Source organism: Miscanthus floridulus, chromosome 5, assembly GCF_019320115.1.
Source record: "Miscanthus floridulus cultivar M001 chromosome 5, ASM1932011v1, whole genome shotgun sequence".
In the NCBI taxonomy this organism is placed as follows: domain Eukaryota; kingdom Viridiplantae; phylum Streptophyta; class Magnoliopsida; order Poales; family Poaceae; genus Miscanthus; species Miscanthus floridulus.
The window spans coordinates 701,048-723,158 of record NC_089584.1 but is presented as its reverse complement, the minus strand read 5'-3'; the positions used below and the strand labels follow the sequence as shown (position 1 = coordinate 723,158).

General features: G+C 46.5%; 3 protein-coding genes across 3 annotated transcripts; 2 read left to right on the top strand and 1 right to left on the bottom strand.

Moving 5' to 3' along the window:
* Window positions 1–1,287: 1,287 nt before the first annotated feature.
* Window positions 1,288–3,354, top strand: LOC136451290 (zinc finger protein MAGPIE-like). Its single transcript, XM_066451997.1, has 3 exons — window positions 1,288–1,671; window positions 1,812–2,208; window positions 2,321–3,354. Exons 1-3 carry the CDS (start codon window positions 1,488–1,490, stop codon window positions 3,237–3,239), a joined length of 1,500 nt encoding a protein of 499 aa, XP_066308094.1. The 5' UTR covers window positions 1,288–1,487; the 3' UTR covers window positions 3,240–3,354.
* Window positions 3,355–7,468: 4,114 nt separating this feature from the next.
* Window positions 7,469–10,763, bottom strand: LOC136451288 (protein FAR1-RELATED SEQUENCE 5-like). Its single transcript, XM_066451996.1, has 4 exons — window positions 10,263–10,763; window positions 8,029–10,162; window positions 7,732–7,923; window positions 7,469–7,642 (listed from the first exon to the last, which is right to left on the bottom strand). The coding sequence occupies exons 1-4, from the start codon at window positions 10,274–10,276 to the stop codon at window positions 7,607–7,609; spliced, it is 2,376 nt and encodes a 791-aa protein (XP_066308093.1). The 5' UTR covers window positions 10,277–10,763; the 3' UTR covers window positions 7,469–7,606.
* Window positions 10,764–15,158: 4,395 nt separating this feature from the next.
* Window positions 15,159–17,530, top strand: LOC136451287 (uncharacterized). Its single transcript, XM_066451995.1, has 4 exons — window positions 15,159–15,528; window positions 15,949–16,083; window positions 16,203–16,289; window positions 17,139–17,530. Exons 1-4 carry the CDS (start codon window positions 15,400–15,402, stop codon window positions 17,298–17,300), a joined length of 513 nt encoding a protein of 170 aa, XP_066308092.1. The 5' UTR covers window positions 15,159–15,399; the 3' UTR covers window positions 17,301–17,530.
* Window positions 17,531–22,111: the final 4,581 nt, after the last annotated feature.

Here is a 22,111-nt window from a genome sequence, read left to right as displayed (position 1 = left end):
TCCCACCGTTCTAAATTATAAGTCGTTTTGACTTTTTTTAGTATATCGATTTTGCTATGTATCTAGACATATTGTTATATTTAGATACATATAGCGAAGTGGATGTACCAAAAAAGTCAAACGACTTATAATTCGGAATAAAGGGAGTAGTTAATATATATACGGGGCTAAAAACCATCAAAATGGCACGGTCAAAAAAGATTATGAAAATGAATGAATTCAGGGAGCTATGCATATAGTGATCTATTTAACTAATTATGATTTAGGATCTGCAATATATATGTATCTCTATCTAGGAGTTATTATTATTATTATTATTATTATTATTATTATTATTATTATTATTATTATTATTATTATTATTATTATTATTATTATTATTACAACAATGTATATATAGCTTATATTTATGGTTTAGCTAGTTTTGGGAGGAAGCTCAGTTCCATGTTTAATTAGTTGAGTTGACCCACGGAGTAGAGAGGACACTAGGTACAATTGGATTTACATAGACAGATTATTGACCGACCGAGTTTGCATGGTAAGCATGCCTGCCTACTGTGGGTTTGGGTCCTACTGGTCAGAGTAGCAGACCATGCACTGCAAGAGAAGCAGAGCAGAGTGTGGCTGTGTGGGATGCATGCCGGGGCAGCATCACATTATGGGCTAATGATGCCAATTGCAAAGGCAACAAGCCACAGCTTTTTACCTTTCGCCATCGGCATCCTAGCTAGCTTTCTCCTCATCATATGTGTCATCATGGTTTGATTCCATTTCCATTGCAGTTGAGAGTTGAAGCAGTGTGTTTGTATTGCAGATTGCACACGCAGGCCACAATCTCTGTGTCTCTGTGCTGTCGTCTGCACAAACACCAAGCCAAACCCTCCACCTTTCAACTTTCACCTTTTTTACCGTACCTCTATCTCCAATTTTTTATTTATTCCGATGCGATCCCTTCCCTTCCCTTGCCTATCGCTACATCACTGTCTCACTAGTCACTAGCTAGAGAGAGAGCATCTCCAACTCCACCAAGTCCACAGCCAGTTCAGTTGTCCATTAGTACTATATAATTGCCTTGGTTAAGTTCCCTCTCTTCCAGTGCCAGTGCCATCTCCTTCGCTCTATTTATCCTCTCCGAGCTGCCTTGTTGCTGCCGGCGGTCAGTACCTTAATTAGCTTGCTTGCTTGCTTTAGTACTACTACTAGTACTGGCCATAGATAGTATAGTACCAAAGAAGAACAACCTGTGTCCACAACCACAGGGCCTAAGGTCGATCGAGAGGGTAGCAACTCATTTAGTTGCTTTTGGTAGAGAAGAGATTGATCGACAGATGATAGAAGCTAGCTAGGTAGGTCACACATACGAGAGATCGATCAAGAACAGGAGTTATATCTATCTAGGCGCAAGTGCAACTAGTCAGATCATCAGATCAGTCCCAAGCACAGCAACAAGCTAATTAAGGTACGTTAGGGCAAGAAGATAAGTAACAATGGCAAGTGAAGCAGCGGCGGCGGCATCCATCATCTCCAACAACACCTGCTTATTCGCTCCTCATCTCACCAACCACCAACAGCAGCAGCCACCGCCGCCGCCGTCTCATCAAGAACCGCAGCAGCAGCCGCTGCCTCTCCCTCCTCCCGCCAAGAAGAAGCGCAACCTCCCGGGCACACCAGGCAAGTATAGTGCAGTAGTGCCTCTTTTAGCTTCTTGTTGTTGCTCATCGTCATCAGCTCCATGCGTGCTGCGGGACATACACACGCAGCAAGCAAGCTCGCTCATGGCGATGATCGATTGAATAATTGGTTGGTTACAGACCCTGACGCGGAGGTGATCGCGCTTTCGCCGCGGACGCTGCTGGCGACGAACCGGTTCGTGTGCGAGATCTGCGGCAAGGGGTTCCAGCGCGACCAGAACCTGCAGCTGCACCGTCGCGGCCACAACCTCCCCTGGAAGCTCCGGCAGCGCAGCGGCAAGGAGCCCCGGAAGCGCGTCTACGTGTGCCCGGAGAAGACGTGCGTCCACCACAACCCGTCCCGCGCGCTGGGCGACCTCACGGGCATCAAGAAGCACTTCTGCCGCAAGCACGGCGAGAAGAAGTGGAAGTGCGACAAGTGCAACAAGCGCTACGCCGTGCAGTCCGACTGGAAGGCGCACTCCAAGACCTGCGGCACCAGGGAGTACAGATGCGACTGCGGCACGCTCTTCTCCAGGCATGTCGTCTCTTCAGTTCCTTCGTTCTTGTTCCTGCTTGTCCATAATCCATGCATCGTCGCGTTGCGTTGCGGCTGCTTGCTGACTGACCACGTCTGTACGTACCAACAGGAGGGACAGCTTCATCACGCACCGCGCCTTCTGCGACGCGCTCGCCGAGGAGACGGCCAGGCTCAACGCCGCCTCCAGCGCCGCCACGTCCTACCTCTTCGCGGGCTCGCCGCCGGGGCTGCCCGCTGTGCGCCCCAACATGATGCTGCCACCGGCCCCGGCCCCGGCCGCGCACCTCAAGCCTGCTGCCCAGCCGCTCGGTGCGCATGTCGGCGGCCTCTCGCTGTGGGGCGGGGACGGCGCGCTGCCGTCCATGGTGGGCCACATTGGTGCTACTGGTATCCTGCTACCCGGTGCGCCAGCGGTGCCCCCGCAGCTGTACGCGGATCTCTTCGCGCCGGCCTCGCCCGCACCGCCGCAGCTGGGCTGGCTGTGCGGGAACGGCAGCAAGCTCGCGTCGTCGAACGCCAGCGAGCTGACGAGCGTCGCCGCTTCATCAGCCGCTGCGTCGGGGAAGGAGGACACGGACAGCGTGCTGTCCGTGTTCAGCGGGCAGCAACATGCCAAGCCCGCGGCGCCAGCCGCCGACATGTCCGCGACGGCGCTTCTGCAGAAGGCCGTGCAGATGGGTGCCGTCACGTCCGGGTCCGGCAATGCGATGTCGATGGCGATGGCGGGGGCCTTGGAGCCGGCCGATATTGGTCATCATCAGTCGTCGGACGGTGGTGGAGGTCTGCTGTTTAGCGCATCAACCCAGCAGAACGCTACTAATCTCAGGGGTTCTGGAACAAACACGCTAATGAGCCAGCTCACGGCGGCCGCCGGGAACATGCCGTACGACATGCTCTCGGCCGTGCGCCATGCCGGCCTCAAGGATGCTGCCGTCGCCGTCGGGAGGGAGGAGACCAGGGATTTCTTGGGCGTTGGCGTGCAAGCGCTGTGCTCATCGTCGTTGAATGGCTGGATTTACTATACCTAGTTCATGATGAATGATATGATGAGCCTTCCTTATTAGTAACTTGCATGACATTCACGTTAGTAGTAGTAGCCACTATGAGATGGAGGATTATTGATTAGTGACTAGCAAGTGTGAATTTGATCGAAGCACTGTAAGTTGCAAGTGAGCAACAATTTAAAACCGATCGATGCTTCCAAGTTCACGTACAACTACTATCTATAGTTTATTTATTTGTCATTTCTTGCATGCCTTGTTGTGTTATGTTTTCTTACATTTGTTTTACCGGGGAGTTAAACCTTGGCAATGCAAGAATGGATGTCAGGAGACATGCATGGAGGAGTAAGTATAGATGCAATGGGAGAGAGCTGTGTGGAGCAAGGAGAAGGGGAGGCAATATAATGCAATGGCAAGCAAAGTAAAAAGGACAGATATCCATGCATAGTTTCAATGAAAGAACCACTGATGAAAGACTAGCCCCCTTAATTTAGTCTACTACTTTTTTATGTGCTCTTAATAACAAAATAAAGTATGGGAAGAGGGGGCACTTTACTACTCTATTATTGTCCAATTAAACCAATATACTTATAAATAGTTAATTATAACCTTTTCAGTGCAGCTTGATCTATCTTTATTTAACAGACATAGTGCAGTTCAGTAAAGGAGGATCTTTGCTCCCAATATTTAAGGAGGCAAAACTGAAGTAGCTATCTTCATGTGCTTGTCCAAATGTCAGATGGTCTTAGGTTCGAGTAGGTTAAAGGGAGGTTGCAGCAAGACAATGGGGCGCCCAATAACCTACCAGCATCAACATGGGAGAGGGTATGGAGATGGCTATCCAATTAAGATGACGCGGCCAGTGGTTTTGGCCTTCCACAAATAATATTTCTGTCAGTAATTATATATTGATTAATGACGATGCACATCCACACTACCACACACATTTGCATTGCTGCTAGTGCCAGTTAATTAACTTAATTGCATGCTCAGTGCATTTTGGTTGCTAATGGAAGGTGTGTGCGCGCTGAAACACACAATCCAGGATCCTGTCTAGAGATATTTCGATTAATTTTTGTCAGGAGTGCTGGTAGAAATAAAGCAGAATCAGCTTACTTTCCTTGATATATACATATCCTCATAGCTAGGAATGAGAACAAGTAACAACCTAACTTATCCTTAGTACTACATGATTGGACATTAGTTGGAGTAATGGGTAATAGTTTCAGTACTTCTGATTTGAACATTAGAATTGTTGCACTTCAATTCATGGGTAAAAAATAGCTAAATCAAGGATCTCCGTCCTTAAAGTTGGCCTTTATCAATTGTAAAGTAGGGTCAAAAGCTCATCGCTAGAATTAGGAATAGGCCATAGGTTTAGGCATTGCTATTGCAGTGTATCTTTTAAAGGGTTATCTTTAAGTTCAGAACCAATAGCCCCCATGTCATCTACTCGGGTGGCTCGAGCGGCGTTCAACTCGGTGCCACCAGAGCAGGCTCAAACGGATCTCCTTAGCCACCACCACCTGTCTATTTGGTAGTGACAGCGGCCCGTGACAACACCATATAAAGGTAGTCGCTCGTGACTACTTCCATCTATCGCAGATCCATTCTACTAGATCGATCTCGAACAATGTGACCTTTACTCCTCGTTAAGACAAGCATGATTGTTTAGGATATTGAACGCCAAGCCCTTGGTGGCGTTCCTACTCCTTGCCACAATCTACGTGGTCACAGATTATGCACTTCGGATACCTTGGCAGATTGTGATTGGCCAGATATGGTAGCTGTCTTGGCTAGTTTGGTGTTAGGCACATTTTTTTTGCCTCAGTGTTGGAAGTGTTGTGTAAAAGTGATGTTCCCAGTGACCGCTGGTTTAGGGTTTTGACAACGATCTGGTTGCTAGTTGTCTGATCTTGTTGATGGTGGCGTCTGTGGATGCCACTTGCACTGGAGGTGCCATCGCAGCTACCCTTTTTCTTCTCTTGCAAGGGCCTATTTGGTTGAAAACCCAACGACACTGGTCATCTGGTCATGCGATGGCATCGTCTTTGGAAGTCGTTCTCTCCTTAGAGATGTCATGTTGGAAGACCCCCTTGAGTTGTTGGTGGCATAGGGTTTTTGATGTCGCTCGATGGAGGTTGCCATGCTCGATCACCAAGGCCTTGGTGCCATTGCCAGGCTCAATATCTAGAGTCTTCAACAGTGGTTGATGTCCTATAGACTCTCATGGTCCTAAAGGGTTGTAGGCATGTTTTGGTAGCGAATTCTCAACTTGTTGGTCAGAGTTCTTTTAGTAGGCAGAGTTTGTTATTTCACCTATCTTGGATTTAGCTCACGCTTTGGTTCTATTTTCACATAAAGTGTGGCGAACCTAGTTGTTTTGGAGCTGACATCACGTAGCAAGCCGGAATGCTATGAATGACTACTCGAGTTCTGTTGTAGATTTCATTTTCTTCCTTTTCTTTATTTTTTTAGTTATATCAGATGTAGTTGTTGCCTTATTGATATGCCCCTTTAGTCATATGCCTTTTTTTGCGCAAGTTTATACATATGCCTTTTGTTGTAACACGTATTGGCTACTTTTTATAATAATTGTGGTATGATGTATCCTCAACCCAAACAATCTTCATTATCAAAATTTAAAAAAATGCAAGAATACACTACTGGAAACTACGAGTTTCCTTAGGGTTTGAATTCCTAGGGAAAAGACCCAAAACCGTAGGGAACTTGAGCCCCTACGGTATTTCGTAGAAAAATAGTTCTAGGGAACACTTCGACGGGAAATACGAAGGTGCCCTACGGTTTTGACTGAAACCATAGGGGATTCTTATTTCCCTAGGAAAATGGCTCCCTAGGGAACCTGATGTGCATGTTGACACAAATCTAACGTGTAAAGGTATTGTCCTAGAACTTCAGGATTCCCTAGGAAATTGATCTCTAGGGAAATATATCTGGCATGGCATCATATTTGACCTCAAATAATTGTAATTGATTTTATATACAAAATTCAAATTTGAACACGGTGACACAATACCATCAGCAATAATTTAGTGCATTCAAACTCAAACAGTGCATCATCACATTACAATTGTGGTGTTCATTCACTAATAATAACTGTCCATCTAACAGTTAAACACTAACTCAAAAGGAGTTGTCTAATCCATGTTAGTTTTGGCAACAGAACATAGGTGCCATGTTTTGGCGACAAAAGATAAGTACCATGTTTTGGCAACATAAGAATTCAGAAAAATGGAAACTCGTCGATCGGAGGAGAGTAGTTGCCACCACCACTTGTAGTTGCTGCATTTTTGTGGCCACAGAATCTTCCTTGAGCAATCCTACTCAATGTTTCTTCAGGACTTTCTATTCCAACAATACAAGTCTTCTATGCAGATGAAACCCTTTGTTTTGACTTAATTAACAATACAAAAAGAACCAAGAAAAGGAAAAATTCCTTCTCACCTGAAACCCTTTGTTCAGGAGTGACAAGCAGTCCGTGAAGCCTTCTTTCTACAAATGTGGTGCTCCCTTGGGAACGAGATCGTCTAACTTCACCTCGAATGACTGCGCTGTGCAGTCACGACATCGTAGACGTCGGCTCACGATCGGACGATGGATACGCTAAAGTGTAATGGGCTGCCCAAATGGCAAGGCCCATCTAGCCCAGAAAGGTAATCGCAGTCGTTGTCTTCCGTAGTTTCACTCGAAGGCGTCGTCGACTGCTGCGCCGTCGGAGTCAGGTCGTCCCATCGCGGTCCTCGCCGAGAGCTGCGCCGCGCCGTCAGCGTCCGGCTGTGCCGCGCCGTCCTCGCCAAGAGCTGTGCCACGCTGCCCTCGCAGACCGCCGCTCGGTTGCCGTCCTTGACGAGCAGCCATCCTCGCCGAGCGTGTCGCCGTCGCTGTTGCCGTCACCGGCCTGCGAAATTTCCATGTCGCCCACCTTCTGCACGTCTTCCGCCTCTGCAGAGCTCCGGACATGGCTGCTGTTCCACGGCCTTTTTTCCCCTTTCTAATTTCTATTGCTAGCTTGCCTGTAAATTGACATTTGTGCAAGAGCTAGTACTGTGTAACTTGTGATTGTATCGAAGGCAACAAATCATGCAAATTGTATAGCTTTCCATTGTGTTGCAAATTGTCCTGGAATTGTAATGCTGATTGTTGCAAGTTTGATGAACAAAAGGCTCTGCTTTTCACAGATGCAATTCCCTGAATGTAGGTTCAGAGATGCACTTGACGCTCTGTTGTTCAGAGATGCAGTTCCCTGAACTTACACTTCAATGACAAATATTTCATGAGGCTATTCTTCAAAAGCTACTCTCCTAAACAATCTATGTTTCAGGAAGCAACAGATTTAAAAAAATATATTCAGATTGCAGCAAATGTCCATGCTACTAGAAATCAGCAATAACATCATCTGTGACTGTCCCCTGCAAAATAAAAGGTTGAGAACATTTGAGAGAATGTATTGACGGCCATGTATGTTTTAGTAGAATGGTGTAATAGTTTGAAATATTACCGTCAGTATCTGAGAGAATGTATTGATAGCCATGTACTGTTCAGACATTTCTTCCATGGGCAAAGAAATACTTGGAGAGATATTTTGCACAGCTACAGTTTCTTGTACTGCTCCTTCTTTTTCTTTTTTCTTACCTCCCTTCTTTACAGTTTGTTGTTCCTTTGAACCATTTTCCTTTTTCTTACCTCCCTTCTTTGCCGTTTCTTGTTCCTTCAAGTAAAAAAAAAACAAAACTGAATATATTTTCTTATTGAACATGCTGAAAGAGAATCAAATGTATTTTGTGTTATCACTTACCTTTGAACCATTTTCCTTTTCCTTACCTCCCTTCTTTGCAAATTTACGTCTTTTGTCAAGCCAATTTCTTTGGCGCCTTGAGGTTTTAGTTTCAATGTCCTTTTTCTTTAGGCTTGCTGTGCTCAGCAAATTAATTGGGGGCGAATCATTTGTAGGAACATTGATAGGCTCCATTGCACTAGGAAAACCTGTGATTTCTTCTTCGACTTGCTTGCTAACCATGTCAAGTGCATTGTTTACTAATAAGACGCACCGTGGATGACTTGCAGCTCGGTGTACCAAATTAAGAAATTTGCGAGTCATATCTTTGTAGCAAAGCATAGTATCTAATTTTGGATCCTCTACTATGTTTCGGCCTTGGTTGTCCTGTACTATCCCACTACGTGCTTCACGAGTCCATCGCTTCAATATATATTGTTCTGGGATTGACTTGATATTCATCAAATCAAGAACTTTCAGAGCATGGGCACACAATATTCCGATTCTATTGAACTGCCCACAGCTGCATGTGCTTGTTTGGTCTGTAGGGTTACCAGTAACTTTGTATTCCTTCTCAAGGGTAGGATTTTCATCAAGACTCCCAATTGCTACAAGATATTCATTTTTGTCTTCCAATGGGGTGGTGTATGCTGCCATGGACCTCTCATATTCACATTGGAAAGCTTCAAATATAATTGGTGTGTACAGCTTGCTAGCTTGTATTAACATATGTGTCCTCATTTTGAGTCTTGGTAATTTTTTCCTTGATTCAAATTCAGCTTGCAATTCATTATTTCTTTTATATTCCACAACCCTTTCAAAATGCTTAAGGAATCGAATGATATCAAAATCTGATTTGAAATGCCGCTTCAAGTCGCTGTTTAGGCTCTCACTCAATTGTGTACTCCTCATCCCTAATGTGTACACATTTGTCATATAACATTCAGCCCACTTTTCTTTTACCTTGTAGATACTATCCAACCAAGTTTGCTTGCTGGCCTTTGTCCTCATGATGTTAAATGCTTCTTGAAATGTTGCTTCATCTTCATACTCATACATACATGCACTAAAATCTGCGAGGATACTTGGTTCTTCCTTGCTATCTTCGGCCTTTCTTTTTGGAGGAGTACATGATTCTTCATCATCAGCTTCAGCTAGATTCTTGACAGCATTTTGCATAATATGAAAAGTGCACAGACCATGCCAAGCTTCTAAAAAGACCTCCTTGACAGCCTTTCCCATTGCTGCATCTTGATCAGTATAGATTGTTTTAGGCTGCTTACTATTATGTGCTTTTAGGAAGGTCTCAAATAGCCATCTAAAGGATTCAAATGTCTCATCATACATGAGAGCAGCACCAAAAACTACAGTTTCTCTAAAATGATTGAACCCAACAAATACTCCAAAAGGCCTACTCTCTTTGTTTGTTCCAAAAGTAGTATCAAAACTGACAACGTCCCCAAAATGTGCATAGTCAGTGAGCATTTTAGCATCAACCCAAAATATGTTCGCTATCTGTTCTTCCCGGTCCATTTGCAATGCATACTGAAATGATGGATTCTCAGCAATTTTTTCTCGAAAATACATGAGCATGCTTCCAGCCTGTCCATACGCCATCTCACGTTGGCGCTTGGCCCTTAAATAATTCTTGTGGTCTCGAAGAGTGTAACTGAGATTAACTGAACCACCAACTTGGATGGATGCCAACTCATGTGCAGCTTTTGGCCCAATTCCTGCATCATCAGCTGTCTCAATTTCAAAACCTTGTATCTCTGAAATTTTCCTCTGAGACACCAACAAATGTGAGGTTTCCGGCAACTGGAGGGTGTGATTGTGTTCTAAAATCACCTCACTGACTTTATAATTTCCCTTCTCCCGATCTAGTACAAGACCCATACGAACTTGGCAATCAGTTCGTGTTTCAGCTCTCGGACACTTTATTAAATGATCCCTTTTATCATTCAATCTGTGACCTTCATTGGCACAAACAAATCTGCATGACGTAATTGTTCCATCTGATTTTCTTTTGTTTGAGTATCTTTTTCTAACCTCAAATCCTTTTTGACCACCATAGCTAACCCAAAACATCCAAGCCTCATCTGTATTGCTGAATTCCATGCCAACTTGAGGTAAGAAAAGAGAAAAAAACCCATCCCTACAGCAAATGAAATATTTTATTTGGTAATGGTATACTAAGCAACTAAAATATATATCTGACCGCATTTGGGAGAAAGAAACAAGTATTGATTACACACCTCTTTTCTTCCATCTCGTATACCCTGATTCTATTCTCTGATGTACGGAAGATGATGTTTCTTTAATCGAGTCTAACGTGAGCTGATGGAGTACGGGAAGGCAAATAAATTACAAAGGATGCAAACGCACGTGAAGAGACAGAACACAGAAATCTATACAGGTAAAGAGATAGAATGCAGACCTGCAAACATGTTGTTGGCGACCGAAACAAGCACCATCCGATGGCCGCCGAAGCCTCACCGCCGCCGCCGATGGCTCACCGCCACCGTCACCGCCACGCAACCGCGGGAAAAGGAGAATGCGCTCGCGCCAAAAAGAAAAATATCGCGGCAAAGAGGAGCAGCAGACTCGGTTTTGGGCAACCACGGGATAGCGGGCGACTTGATTTTGGGCCAAGGCCCAGGTAGCAGACGAGTAAAACAGATGGATATACGGCCAACGGGCACAGGCGTCCGATCGTGAGCCGACGTCTACGATGTCATGACTGCACAGCGCAGTCATTCGAGGTAAAGTTAGACGATCTCGTTCCCTCCCTTGCCCTCTTTTTGTGCACAACTGAAAGTCAGGCTACCTTGCCCTCCTATGCAGATGTGAACATGTGGTGACTTCCTTCACAACAGAGCTTCAGGCAAGACCAAGCAGTAGAAGGGTGCCTCGACTATGGAATGGGAGGACCTAAAAATAATACATCCATCAATTGTTTGTCAATCCTCCTACTGTTGTCCACATAAGAATGTACTAGGAATCCCAAGAACATACCTTACCTCCTCTGTCAATCCATCCTTTGCTTCCCCGGATCTAAGGAACAAGACATGGAGGGAGGGAATGGGAGGCAGCAGCAGATCGAGAATGGGAAAGATGGTGGCTTAGCAAGGGCGGACGGTGGCTTGTGGAGGGCGGCGGCTTGGGGAAGGAAGGGCAGCGGCTTGGGTCGGGGATGAAGGGCGGCGGCTTGGGGAAGGAAGGGCGGCAGCTTGGGGAAGATATGCGGCTGGTGGGGGCGGTCGGTCGGCCAGGCGCTGGGCAGGCAGGCGGCGGGGCGCTAGGGCGGCCGGGGCGGCTCACGTGCTTCGACGAGAGAAGAGAATACGAGCGTTCTTTCTTTCTTTTCTTTTTCATTTTTTTTGTTGTGGACTTGTGCTCGCTTCAGGCGTAGATGGAGGCAACTGAACATTGGGCGGCGGAAGGAGAAAGTGGCACCCTAAAGATTATTAGGATTCTGATTTGATTCCCTAGGATTTTCTATCCACCTGCTAGGGAAAGGTTCCACGTTGGCGATGGCATGGCTTGCTGAAGGACCACTCCTCTTTCTGCTCCCGACGAAATTACGCACTTCCTAGGGAAATACAGGATTCCCTACGGTTTTGAATGGGACCCTAGGGAGACGGATAATTCCCTAGGACTGATAGAAAACTGTAGGGAACAATAAAAACCGTAGGGAAACTCGTAGTTTCCGGTAGTGATAATAATATTTAATGGCCTCCATCCATAGATACAGAAAAGTTATTAATGGGATAAAATGATCCAACTTAAAATCTAATTATTAAACTCTATGATGCCGTAGAATATGGAATCCGTATATAATTTTCTTAAAATTGGTGGAGCATAGCCCATCAACGATAAAAAAAGCCCAATGGAACATGGTGTGGTTGCATTGCCTAGAGGCTTGAGGGTAGTGGAGTTGACTAAGTAATACTCCCTCCGTCCCTAAAAAGGAGTCGCGGAAATTGTGTTGGTCAAACTTTTTTCAACTACGACTAGGTTTGTAGGAAATACGTGCAACATTTATTTCTCCAAATAAGTTTATTATGAAAGTATATTCAACGATCTACCTAATGATATTAATTGTGTACCATAATTATTAATATTTTATTATATATATTTGGTCAAAGTTAAAAGTCGTTGACTTTTTGAAAAGCGAGAATGACTTTTTTTTAGGGACGAGGGAGTATGCACAACTGGGATGACCGGACATAGCAAGAAGAGTTAGTGTTAGGGCGGCATTTATTGGGTGACTTACGGGAGCACCATGAAAATTTTGACCGGTTTCTATCAGATGACTCATGAAGCTTATATTGGGTCAAGTAAGAGGCGTAGACTCTTAGAGCAACTTTATAGTTCTGTAAAACGTACTTTAAAAACCTAGGATCTAGATGATCTCCAAAATAGATAATGTTTTATTAAAAACTAGAGCACCACAACAACTAAGTAAATTAACCATAATCTCTGTATTTAAAAAGTCCCACGTTATTTGTCCACTGCCGTCTCCCTCATTCGCGTGCTGTCACAACAAGAGATGGCAAATTGGCAAGTGCCAAAGCCGCCTTCTCTACCACCACACGATAGCCTCTTGCGTGTTGGATGGTCTAGGCTGCAGTCCATGATCGATGCCACCGCGGATGACGTGCCGCTTGGATGAGGTCATCGAGCGGATGAAGTGCCAAAGTCTACGTGATGCTGCCAGAGGAGACGCGACCTGCAGGAAGAGTTCTAGTCGGCCTGTACTCCATGGCTCGTGAGTTTGCTTGCCGGCTGAAGAGAATGTCGGGATAGGGGAAAGAGAAGCTGTTAGACGTGTTTTATTGCCCAGAATCACTGAGGCGTGTTTTTGTAAGGGGATACAAAGCTACATAAGTTGCTCTTAGAGACATCTCAACTTGCTTTCTTGGATCGCGATATCATAAAAGCGGCCACTTTTCATTCATGCGAGTGCTCTAATGGCTATTGACGTGGACACACCTCTCATTGGTTTTTATTTGCCGTAGGAATTATTTGCCACAACTTGTATGCACCAGAAAAAGCTACTTAGGTTAGCTTCTACTAACATCAATTTAATTCAGTAACAACTCATATTTGGGTGCCAAGAAGAAGAGTTTCTTTTTGTTTCCATCTTTTGTATGGAGATGGAGGGATGATTGTGATTGTACGTACTACTTGTTATAATCAACGAAACTCATCAGAAACAGCGATTTTTTTTACATTTTAGCCCCTTTTTGAAAGTTTCTCACAAATAGATTCTTAGAGGAAAGATTTTAGAATATGGATCCTTAGCTCGGCGCCATTGGTGCTGGTGCTGAGCTAACACGTCTCGGCGCCAGCGTCCCTGGCGCCGAGATCTTGGGCTCGACGTTGACGTGGCGCTGATTTGGCAGGCAGCTCGGCGCCATAGACGCTGGCGCCGAGCTCGGCGCTGTAGCTCCTGGCACGTATATAATGGTTCCGCATGTAATAATGATTCCGCCTGTATAGAATGATTGAAGTGAATTGAAGGAGACCACTAGCGAGCATACGTATATAATAGCAAACATGTTGGCACGTTGCAATGGAACACCTTATCGCTCGATTAACCTAACAACTTATAGCTCAGAGATTTACGTAATGGTTGGATTATCTATTTCAATACGTATGAGTATGGTTCTAACTTATAAGAGCAAGGTTGTGAGTCCGTGTCACGTATAAGACAGAAAGGGGCGCAAGAGCATTGTAGAAAGGGAAAAAACAGACCGACAGAATAATCATCCTGTTCGCTTGGCTTATAAGCTGTACTTTTTTAGCCAACGAACAATATTTTTCTCTCACAACAAATCAGTCAACAGTACTTTCAGTCATGACTTATCATCCAAGCGAACAGGGCAAATCATTTTACTCTTCTTTTACTTTCCGAACTGTCGTCGCGTTCTCCGTATCTCGTATTTGATTTGGATTATGACACATATTCATATGAGTTAGAATAACTTATGTCTAATAATGATGGCACAAAGTCCTATTCTAAACTACAGTATATTAGGTTTTGTGTAACTTGCTAGTTAATATTAGGTAGGTTTGTGTCAGCCTAAACGTAGCATGACAGAGTCCTATTCTAAAATACAGTATATTAGGTTTCGTGTAACTTGCTAATTAGTACTAGGTAAGATTTGCGTCGGCCTAAATATAGCACGATAACATATGCGTAAGCACAAATGACGAACAACTTACAAGAGGCGAGAGAAAGCAAGAGAGGAAAGAGGCAAAACACATGTAAAAGGTGGAACCATGGAAGAGGTACTGAGACAAGATTATAGCAGAGGTACACGCAAAACGTAGAACGATAGCATGCCCGGTGCCAAGCAGGAGAGACTAGCACCAACAGGAAAGGCCAGCAGTAATGTCAACGAGAGCGAACAACTATTTCACCGTCCACTATAGCGAACAACTATTTCACCGTCCACTATAGCGAACAACTATTTCACCGTCCAACAGGAAATGACAGCAGTAACGATAGCATGCCCGGCTCCAAGCGGGGCCCTCGCAGTCTCGCCCTGTCCCATCACACGTCCCCCTTCCCTCCTCCTGTCCACTATAGCGACAGTCTTGTCGCGTGGTGTGGGCAGTCGAGCACTGCTCGCGCAGGACGGAGTGGGTAGAGTGGCATTGACATGATGCAACCTGTACAGACAATAAAAAATCTAAACACGCAGGGACGTAGTAATCGTACGTACATATCCATCCCACGAGCCACGATAAATGCTCCAATTTCTGCATAGTACTCTTCCACCCGCCGTCCGGCCATCCTGTTGCTGAAAAAGCTACACGCAATAAAGTACCAGCATAGCGAGGGAGGGAGAGGAAAGGAGGCTTGGCGCCAGAAGCTACGGCGCCGAGCTCAGCGCCAGCGTCTATGGCGCTGAGCTGCCTGACAAATCAGTGCAACGTCAACGTCGAGCCCAAGATCTCGGTGCCAGGGACGCTGGCGCCGAGACGTGTTAGCTCGGCGCCAACACCAATAGCGCCGAGTTAAGGGTCCATATTATAAAATCTTTCCAACAAGAATCTATCTGTGAGAAACTTTCGAAAAAAAAAAACTAAAATATAAAAAATTCTGTCAGAAACACCAATCTTGGAGAGGCCTTCCCACCTCTTTCTCCTCCCTGTTCCGTTTTCAGCTGAAGCCTTCCCTCCCCTCCCCTTCCCTCCGGGCTCCGGCCCTCAACACTTCCTCTTCATCGCTTCGATTCGATCGGATTGGTGGCATCGCATTCGCATCGACCAAGCGAGATCCTGCGCGATTCGATTCGGTTCGATTCCCTCTCTCGCCCTCGCGAGGAAAGGGAAGGGAAGCATCAGCACTCAGCAGCAGCAGCAGGAGGGGCGCCGTGAATGGCGCTGCCGGTGGCGAAGCTGGGGACCCTGGCGCTGCGGACGCTGTCCAAGCCCATCGCCAGCCGCCTCAAGAGCCAGGCCGCCGTCCACCCCAAGTTTCGCAACTTCATCATCGCCATCGCCCAGGTATGAAATTTACCGCCGTTTACCTCCTCTTCTCTGTCCTCTCGCCTTCCTCCTCTGCCTCTGGGGGAATTATCTAGTCGTAGTACTAGATTATCAACAAACAATGTAGCGCTACTCAAATGGAGATCCCTTCGTTCCCTTCCATTCGATTAGGGCTAGCCCGCTTCCATTTTGTGCCAATCTGAATCTTACAACTCAATAGGGAGGGAGGGAGGGATCCGAGGACAGATCTCTGCTCATAAATAAATTGTAATATGCACAACTTACTGTCCGACTTGTTGTTCAACTCAATATTGCCTGCTTAAATGCTTTATTAGCAGAATATAAGCTACTACGTGGGAGCACTCTATGCTACTGAATGAAGATCCTTGCTTCTCCTCTAGTGGTTCATACACATTGACGGTATAAGCATTGTTACAGATAAACCATCGTATCACCACCAAGATACAAAGGCGCATTTACGGGCACGCCACAAATGTTGAGATCAGGCCTTTAGATGAGCAGAAAGCTGTTCAAGCTGCTACAGATCTCATCGGGGAAGGCTTTATCTTTTCGGTGCTTCTCTAAACCATTCATAAATCATCTGTGCTACTATTACATCTGCAGCTCCCCCACAGGGATGCTCTTTAACTCTCAGCTAATGCTACACTGTTTACCTCTTGTTATTATCATAGGTCGCTGTTGCTGCTCTAATTTTTGAGGTACAGAGAAGTGCAAGGTCCGAGGCTAGAAAGGAGGAAGCTCGTAAACAGGAACTTGAGGTATGCCGTTTCTCTCCAGTGCCTTAAGAGTTTGAGCTCACACAAATGTGCCGTGCTAACTGCTCTTTACCTGGCTTATTCACTATTCTCCATCCTGTCCTGAAGATTATTTCCCCCTCCACAACACGGGATAAACGTGAAACATAACCTGTCTCCCTACCATGTAGCCACAGGAATAGAAATATTCTGATAATCGTAGTTTGTTTTCAAAAAACTTATACAGAGATATCAGGATATACGCAGTGTCATAAGGAGGATATATTTATTACTTAAAGAAATAATTGACATCCTGAGTGCAGCTCGCCTGCCAGGAATTTGATCATGATATATCATGTGATGGTGTGCACAGCACATGCTTCAGTACTATGAACATTCATTATGACTCATATGTGCATGTTCAGAGATGTTGGTAGTAAGTTAAGAGGGTTTATGCAACAGAAGCATTAGATGCTGTCATGCTGCTCTTGCCAAAGCAAGTCAAAGTATGTCACCACTGCTTTTACAGCTTGCCTGTGGAACACGGGAGTTTCTATTGGCCTGGGAATTCACATAACCATAGAGAATTTCTAATAACTGCCTAAAACTGGGTATTGATGGAATTTTCGACAGCAAGTCTTCAACTCAAATTTTTTGTGAATGCAATGCTCCTAGCTGAATTATTAGGTGATAGAGTGGAGAACCACTTTTGTACGGTTCAGGGCCTGCAAAAATTCTGAATTGATCCGTCATATATATGCTCTGGAAAATTGACGTGTGCACACGCTGAGAGGCATTGATTGTTTGTTAATTTTGTTTCCAATGTTACAAGTGCTATTTTAGCTTAACAATTGTTTTTTTACTGATATCAAGGAATTGAAACAAAGGGAAGAGAGTTTAGCTAAAGAACTGGAAGATCTTAAAGTGAAGCTTAGTGAAATTGAGCGGCTTGCTAAAGGGCGAGGCCTGACAGGAATCTTGAACTTGAAAGGGGTCCATGGGGCAGAAGCCAGCAAGGAAGCAACACCTGCGTGAGTAAGCAATTTTGCTTTGGTGTGGCAAAGTAGGATTCCTTGTTGCCCCCATTATTTGGTGACACTTGTGTTGTCATTCCCACTATTCTTTGGTGCTCATATTGGATCTAAATTTGTAGTGGTTGATCCATGGACACCCTGAAAGAATAATACATTGTAAGAAAGAAATTAAAGTGCAGTATGTATGTGCTACTTGGTGGTGGCAATCACAGAACCAGATGTTAAGATGAATGCGATCTTGCATTGCATTGGCCCGCTGCTAACACATCAAGTTGAGAACACAAGTAAATGTTTGAACTGGCTTTGTATCTTTTCTTAAACAACACATCTGCCTGCTAATTATGGTTCAGATTGAGGCGACGTGTGTGTTATTACACTGCTATATATATGTTCATATATGTGTTGTGTTGTTCCATCGCAAGTAAATGCGTTGTGTTGTGCTATACACTCAGCAATTGGGCATAATACAAACACTACTGCCACTCAGGGCCCATGTAACGTGTGCTCGGATGCACAGCTCTAGCAGGCCGAGGAGGCCCAACTTCAGTAGCTTCATTCAGCGTCTTCATGTGTTGCCGGTTCCGCTGCAGTGGCGTCGCCTGTTGTCGAGGCCGCAACGGCGCGCGACGCTGACAGGATGCTACCTCACCTGAGCGAGCAGCTGTTGCTCTGGACAGACACCAACGGCAACGACTGTTGTTAACCACGAGACGCCGAGACCCCATCATGCCCCAGCAGCGCACAACATGCATGTTGGCATACCATGGCATGCCGGTGTATACGAAAACAGCAACAGCCACCGGCCACAATGGTGCATTCATCAAAGGAATTTGCAACTAGCTAGTACTAATGAACCACAAGATCATCAGAGCACCACCGGGGTGGAGTCTGGCTGTAATTTGTTGAAGAGGGTGGTGATCATATCATAGATGGAGTTTTTTTAGATGAATGATAAAACCCTTGTGTACAACATATCAACATTTTTCATTTCTTCTTCTAAAGATCTTTTTCATTTCTATTGACAGAAAAAATATCAAAGGTCCAGCAGCATATTATCATCATCTCCATCATCAGCCATCATGTCTTCCATTTCAAGGTCCTGATGCTTTTCTTCAGTAGTGCCCGATGGCATTGGCCTGAGGATTCCGGGTTCGGGATGATGCTTCTTGTTGGAGGATGAGGATCCCAGCAGCAGCGGCAGCACCCCTCTTGAGGTATTTGGATATCCCGCTCTGCATGTAGACAAAACCCACGCAGGCAGACCTCTGTGCATCAAACTCAAAGACTGCTTCCAGCTTGTTATTTGGCATGTCGACAGCAATCACCCAGGCCTTGCCATCGTTGATGTCCTTCTTGACCATGAAGCAGACTAGTTGTGTAGCATCAGCAGCTGCGCACAAACTGAGCGTGGGTTGGATTATGGTGAGTCTCTGCTTGAAGGGTGGAAGGGGCCTGCCTTGTTCGTAGTCATGCACCTTTGGGAGGAGATCAAACTGTGGGGTTGTGATGTCCATGTCGGCCGGATGAATCGATTTCGTGATGCTTCTCCGAAGGACCGTCCACGGGACTGGTAATCAGCCTGCTCCATGTGCCTGCCACCCACCCATCTTCGCGGCAGTGATTCTGATCCCAGTAGGTTGGGCAAGGCTCCAACTCAAACAGGTGAAAGTCGTGCTCGACGTACATGATGCGATCTTCAACGACAGCAATGTCTCGATAAAGTCGTGCATCGCCCTGGTCGTCGTCCTCGCTAAATCCATCTGGCAGGAGAGGCGGCGGAAGCTTGATATACCCAAGCCTGGGGTTGTCTTTGAGGAGCAGAAGCAAATCACAGAGCACGATGCCCCGCCAGAGGTCGACAAAGCCCATGGTGCCATGCTCCCCTCCAATAGCGATGACTTTGCAGTTTTGGTGCAGGATGTAGCCGTCTTGTCCGCCGTGTTTCTGGGAATGTTGCTCGTCCACTGAGACGGTGTGTGTCCTCCAAGATCCGGGCTGCTTGGAGTCGTAGACATAGAGTTGGTGTCCCGGTTGTAGGCCAAAGTCGGAATAACAGAGGGCAGCGACCATGTAGGGCGTGTCTTCTTCGCGAGCTCGGTGGAAGGAGAGGCCGCTGCTGTCATCGTCGTGGTCGTCACGGCGGATGGTGTGCCAGCTGAGCACGCCAACCTGAGTGGTATCGAAGCGGTCACAGGGCGGCCGCTCGAGCCGCGTGAGCGAGGGGCCCCCGTCGCCGTCGCCGGCGGGACACGGTAGATGTAGAGGTCGGGCAAAGGGCCGAGGGCGATACTGAGGAGGACGCGGTTGGCGTCCGTGGAGAGGACCCTGGGATCGTAGACGATGGCCTCCTCCTCCTTTGCCTTGCTACTAGGATGATGGTAGACGCAGACGTAGGAGACGCGCGGCGGGCGGGCAAAGCAGAAAGTGACCTTATGCGTGTAGGCGGTGGTAGCGTTGCGGCGGTCGGCGACGTAGGCGGCGTCTTCGAGGAGCACCCAAGGGATTTGGATTTCTTCTCCCCCGTCGCCATCAAGAGCAGGCGGGTGCAAGCTGGCCTTGCGCACCGGCACCGGCACCGGCATGGCTCTCTCTCACGGCGCTACAGATGTCTGGGTTTTGGTTTGTGCTCGGATCCAAAATATGCAGACAGAGGGGAAGGGAGGAGTCCGAAACCGATTGTGATTGGGCAAGCGAGGCCGAAACGGAAGAGGAAAAGAAGGGAGGGGTGGAGGTGATGGAAACCCAACAAACACAGACAATTATATATGAACCCTCAACCCTATATAATGATCCTGAAGACTGCTCGATGGATCGTTCATTTCCATGCACAGCATTATATATATGCCACCGTTTCTTTCCATCTTTCCTCATTCTTCTCTTCTTCTAGCTACTAAAGTACAACAGCAACATAACGTAAGTAAGCAGGTCCTAGATACAAGTATTAGCTACAACTGTAGCAGCAGCAGCAGCAGTCCCAGTACGTACGTGTCCAATCCACGCACAGCGATGCAGCAGCAGAAACAAGACTCTGCTCTCCGCCTCCGACAGCTGCGCGGCCGCCAGCGCGTCGGTCGGCGAGCGCGCGCATGGTGCTCAGGCGTGGCGCGGAGCGCGTCTAGCAGGCGCCGCGTCACCTGTTGCTTTTTCCAGCGTGGGACTCCCACTCCCCGCTCCCGCGACCGCGGGCAACACGCACGAAACAACGAATTAGCAGGGGGCCAGGTGCTGGAGGAAATGTCCCGTTCCTCTTCCATCTCCACCGGCCAGTCGCCTGGCCAGCGCAGCTAAATGGAGCTCATATATACTCCGCGTCGTTATATTAACCAACGCAGCTCCACCAATGCAACACCATCCATAATAATCATCACTAATAAAGGAGTGAACGAATTAAAAAAATACATGATCCTACCCACCTTAGATCTCCTCCTTTGGATGTATATCTAACGCATTTGATAAAGCATTAATTGTGGCCCCAAAGCGTTTCTTGACATCCTAACCTATGGAACACGTGTGTTTCCGTGAAGATACGAGCGCCTACGGCAAAAAAAATTCACCGGCAAACTTCCTTACCCGCCCGCAAGTAACCGCGTCTTCGCGACACCGCCAACAGCCGCGCTTCCTCACTCCATGCCCGCGACAACTTCCCCGTCTGCACCTTCACGGTTCTTAGAACAAGTATAATAAGGGGCTGTAAGTGGGTTGAACGCTGACGTGGAGGATAGAGAAGCAGAGAGAAGAGAAGTGGGCTGTAAGCTTACCGTCAGCTTATGCACAGGATATAAAAAGTTCTGTGAGACACACTGTAAGCCGACTAGCTATTACACGAGTAGACTAATAGATTAGCTATAAGCTTTCATACATGCTCTTAGGCCTTAGCCGCCGGCATGTGCATGCGTACACGACTCCGTGTAGCCACGCCGCCAATCGCCGCGCTTCTTCGCTCCTCGCTCCCTGCCCGCGACAACTGCCGCGCTTCCTCTCTGTGTCGCGTATCCTCGCTTCCTGCCGGAACGGACGACCTCGCACGATGGCCGCGTCGTTGCTAAAGCACGCCATGGTATGGCACCCTTGGTCGGCGCTGCCTCCGACGACGTCGATAGGGTCACAACATCCCCGTGGAGGCGAAAGGCTCCGAGGCGCGCATTCAGGACCATGGCATTAAAATCAGCCACAGAGATTTGTTTTTTTTTATGGGATTATTAGTTGTGATTGTGATATAGATCTCTGGGGCAGTCTGCAGGTGACGTACGGGAGTATGATCAAGCTGATTCACGAGAAGATGAAAGCATTGGCTGCCCCGCATGATCTGATCTACTGCTCAAGCAGCAGCCAGCATTCCGTCACCTGGTTTCGCTGATTCAACTTGACCTTCTTTTAGATCTCATAAGGTAGTTCAACAACACAATACTCTCAACAGTTTCTTTGAATTTAAGGTGCAAACAGTCCTATTATTTTCAAAATTGAGCTAATGTGTATATGAGATTGGAAAGAATGCAGGATCTGTTTGAAAATATACGATGGCTGATTTGTAGTGCTGGTAGTTCTGTGATGAAACAAATAAACATGGGAAGAAAAAATATCGTTATTGCGAACCTGATTATTTTGTGTTTTCTGAATCGCCAAATTACCGGCTATTTGCTATGAAAGGACAGTAGTTACAGTTTCATTCACATATAAATTTGATTCAAAAAGCCAGCTTAGCAGGATTTCAATGGTTGGAAGTGGTTCACGCAAGGAGACCATGATCTGGTCTGCTCGCGGCCCATGCTGCCGGTGCTGCCTAGTTATGGCCAGGGCCGGCAGTGATGACAA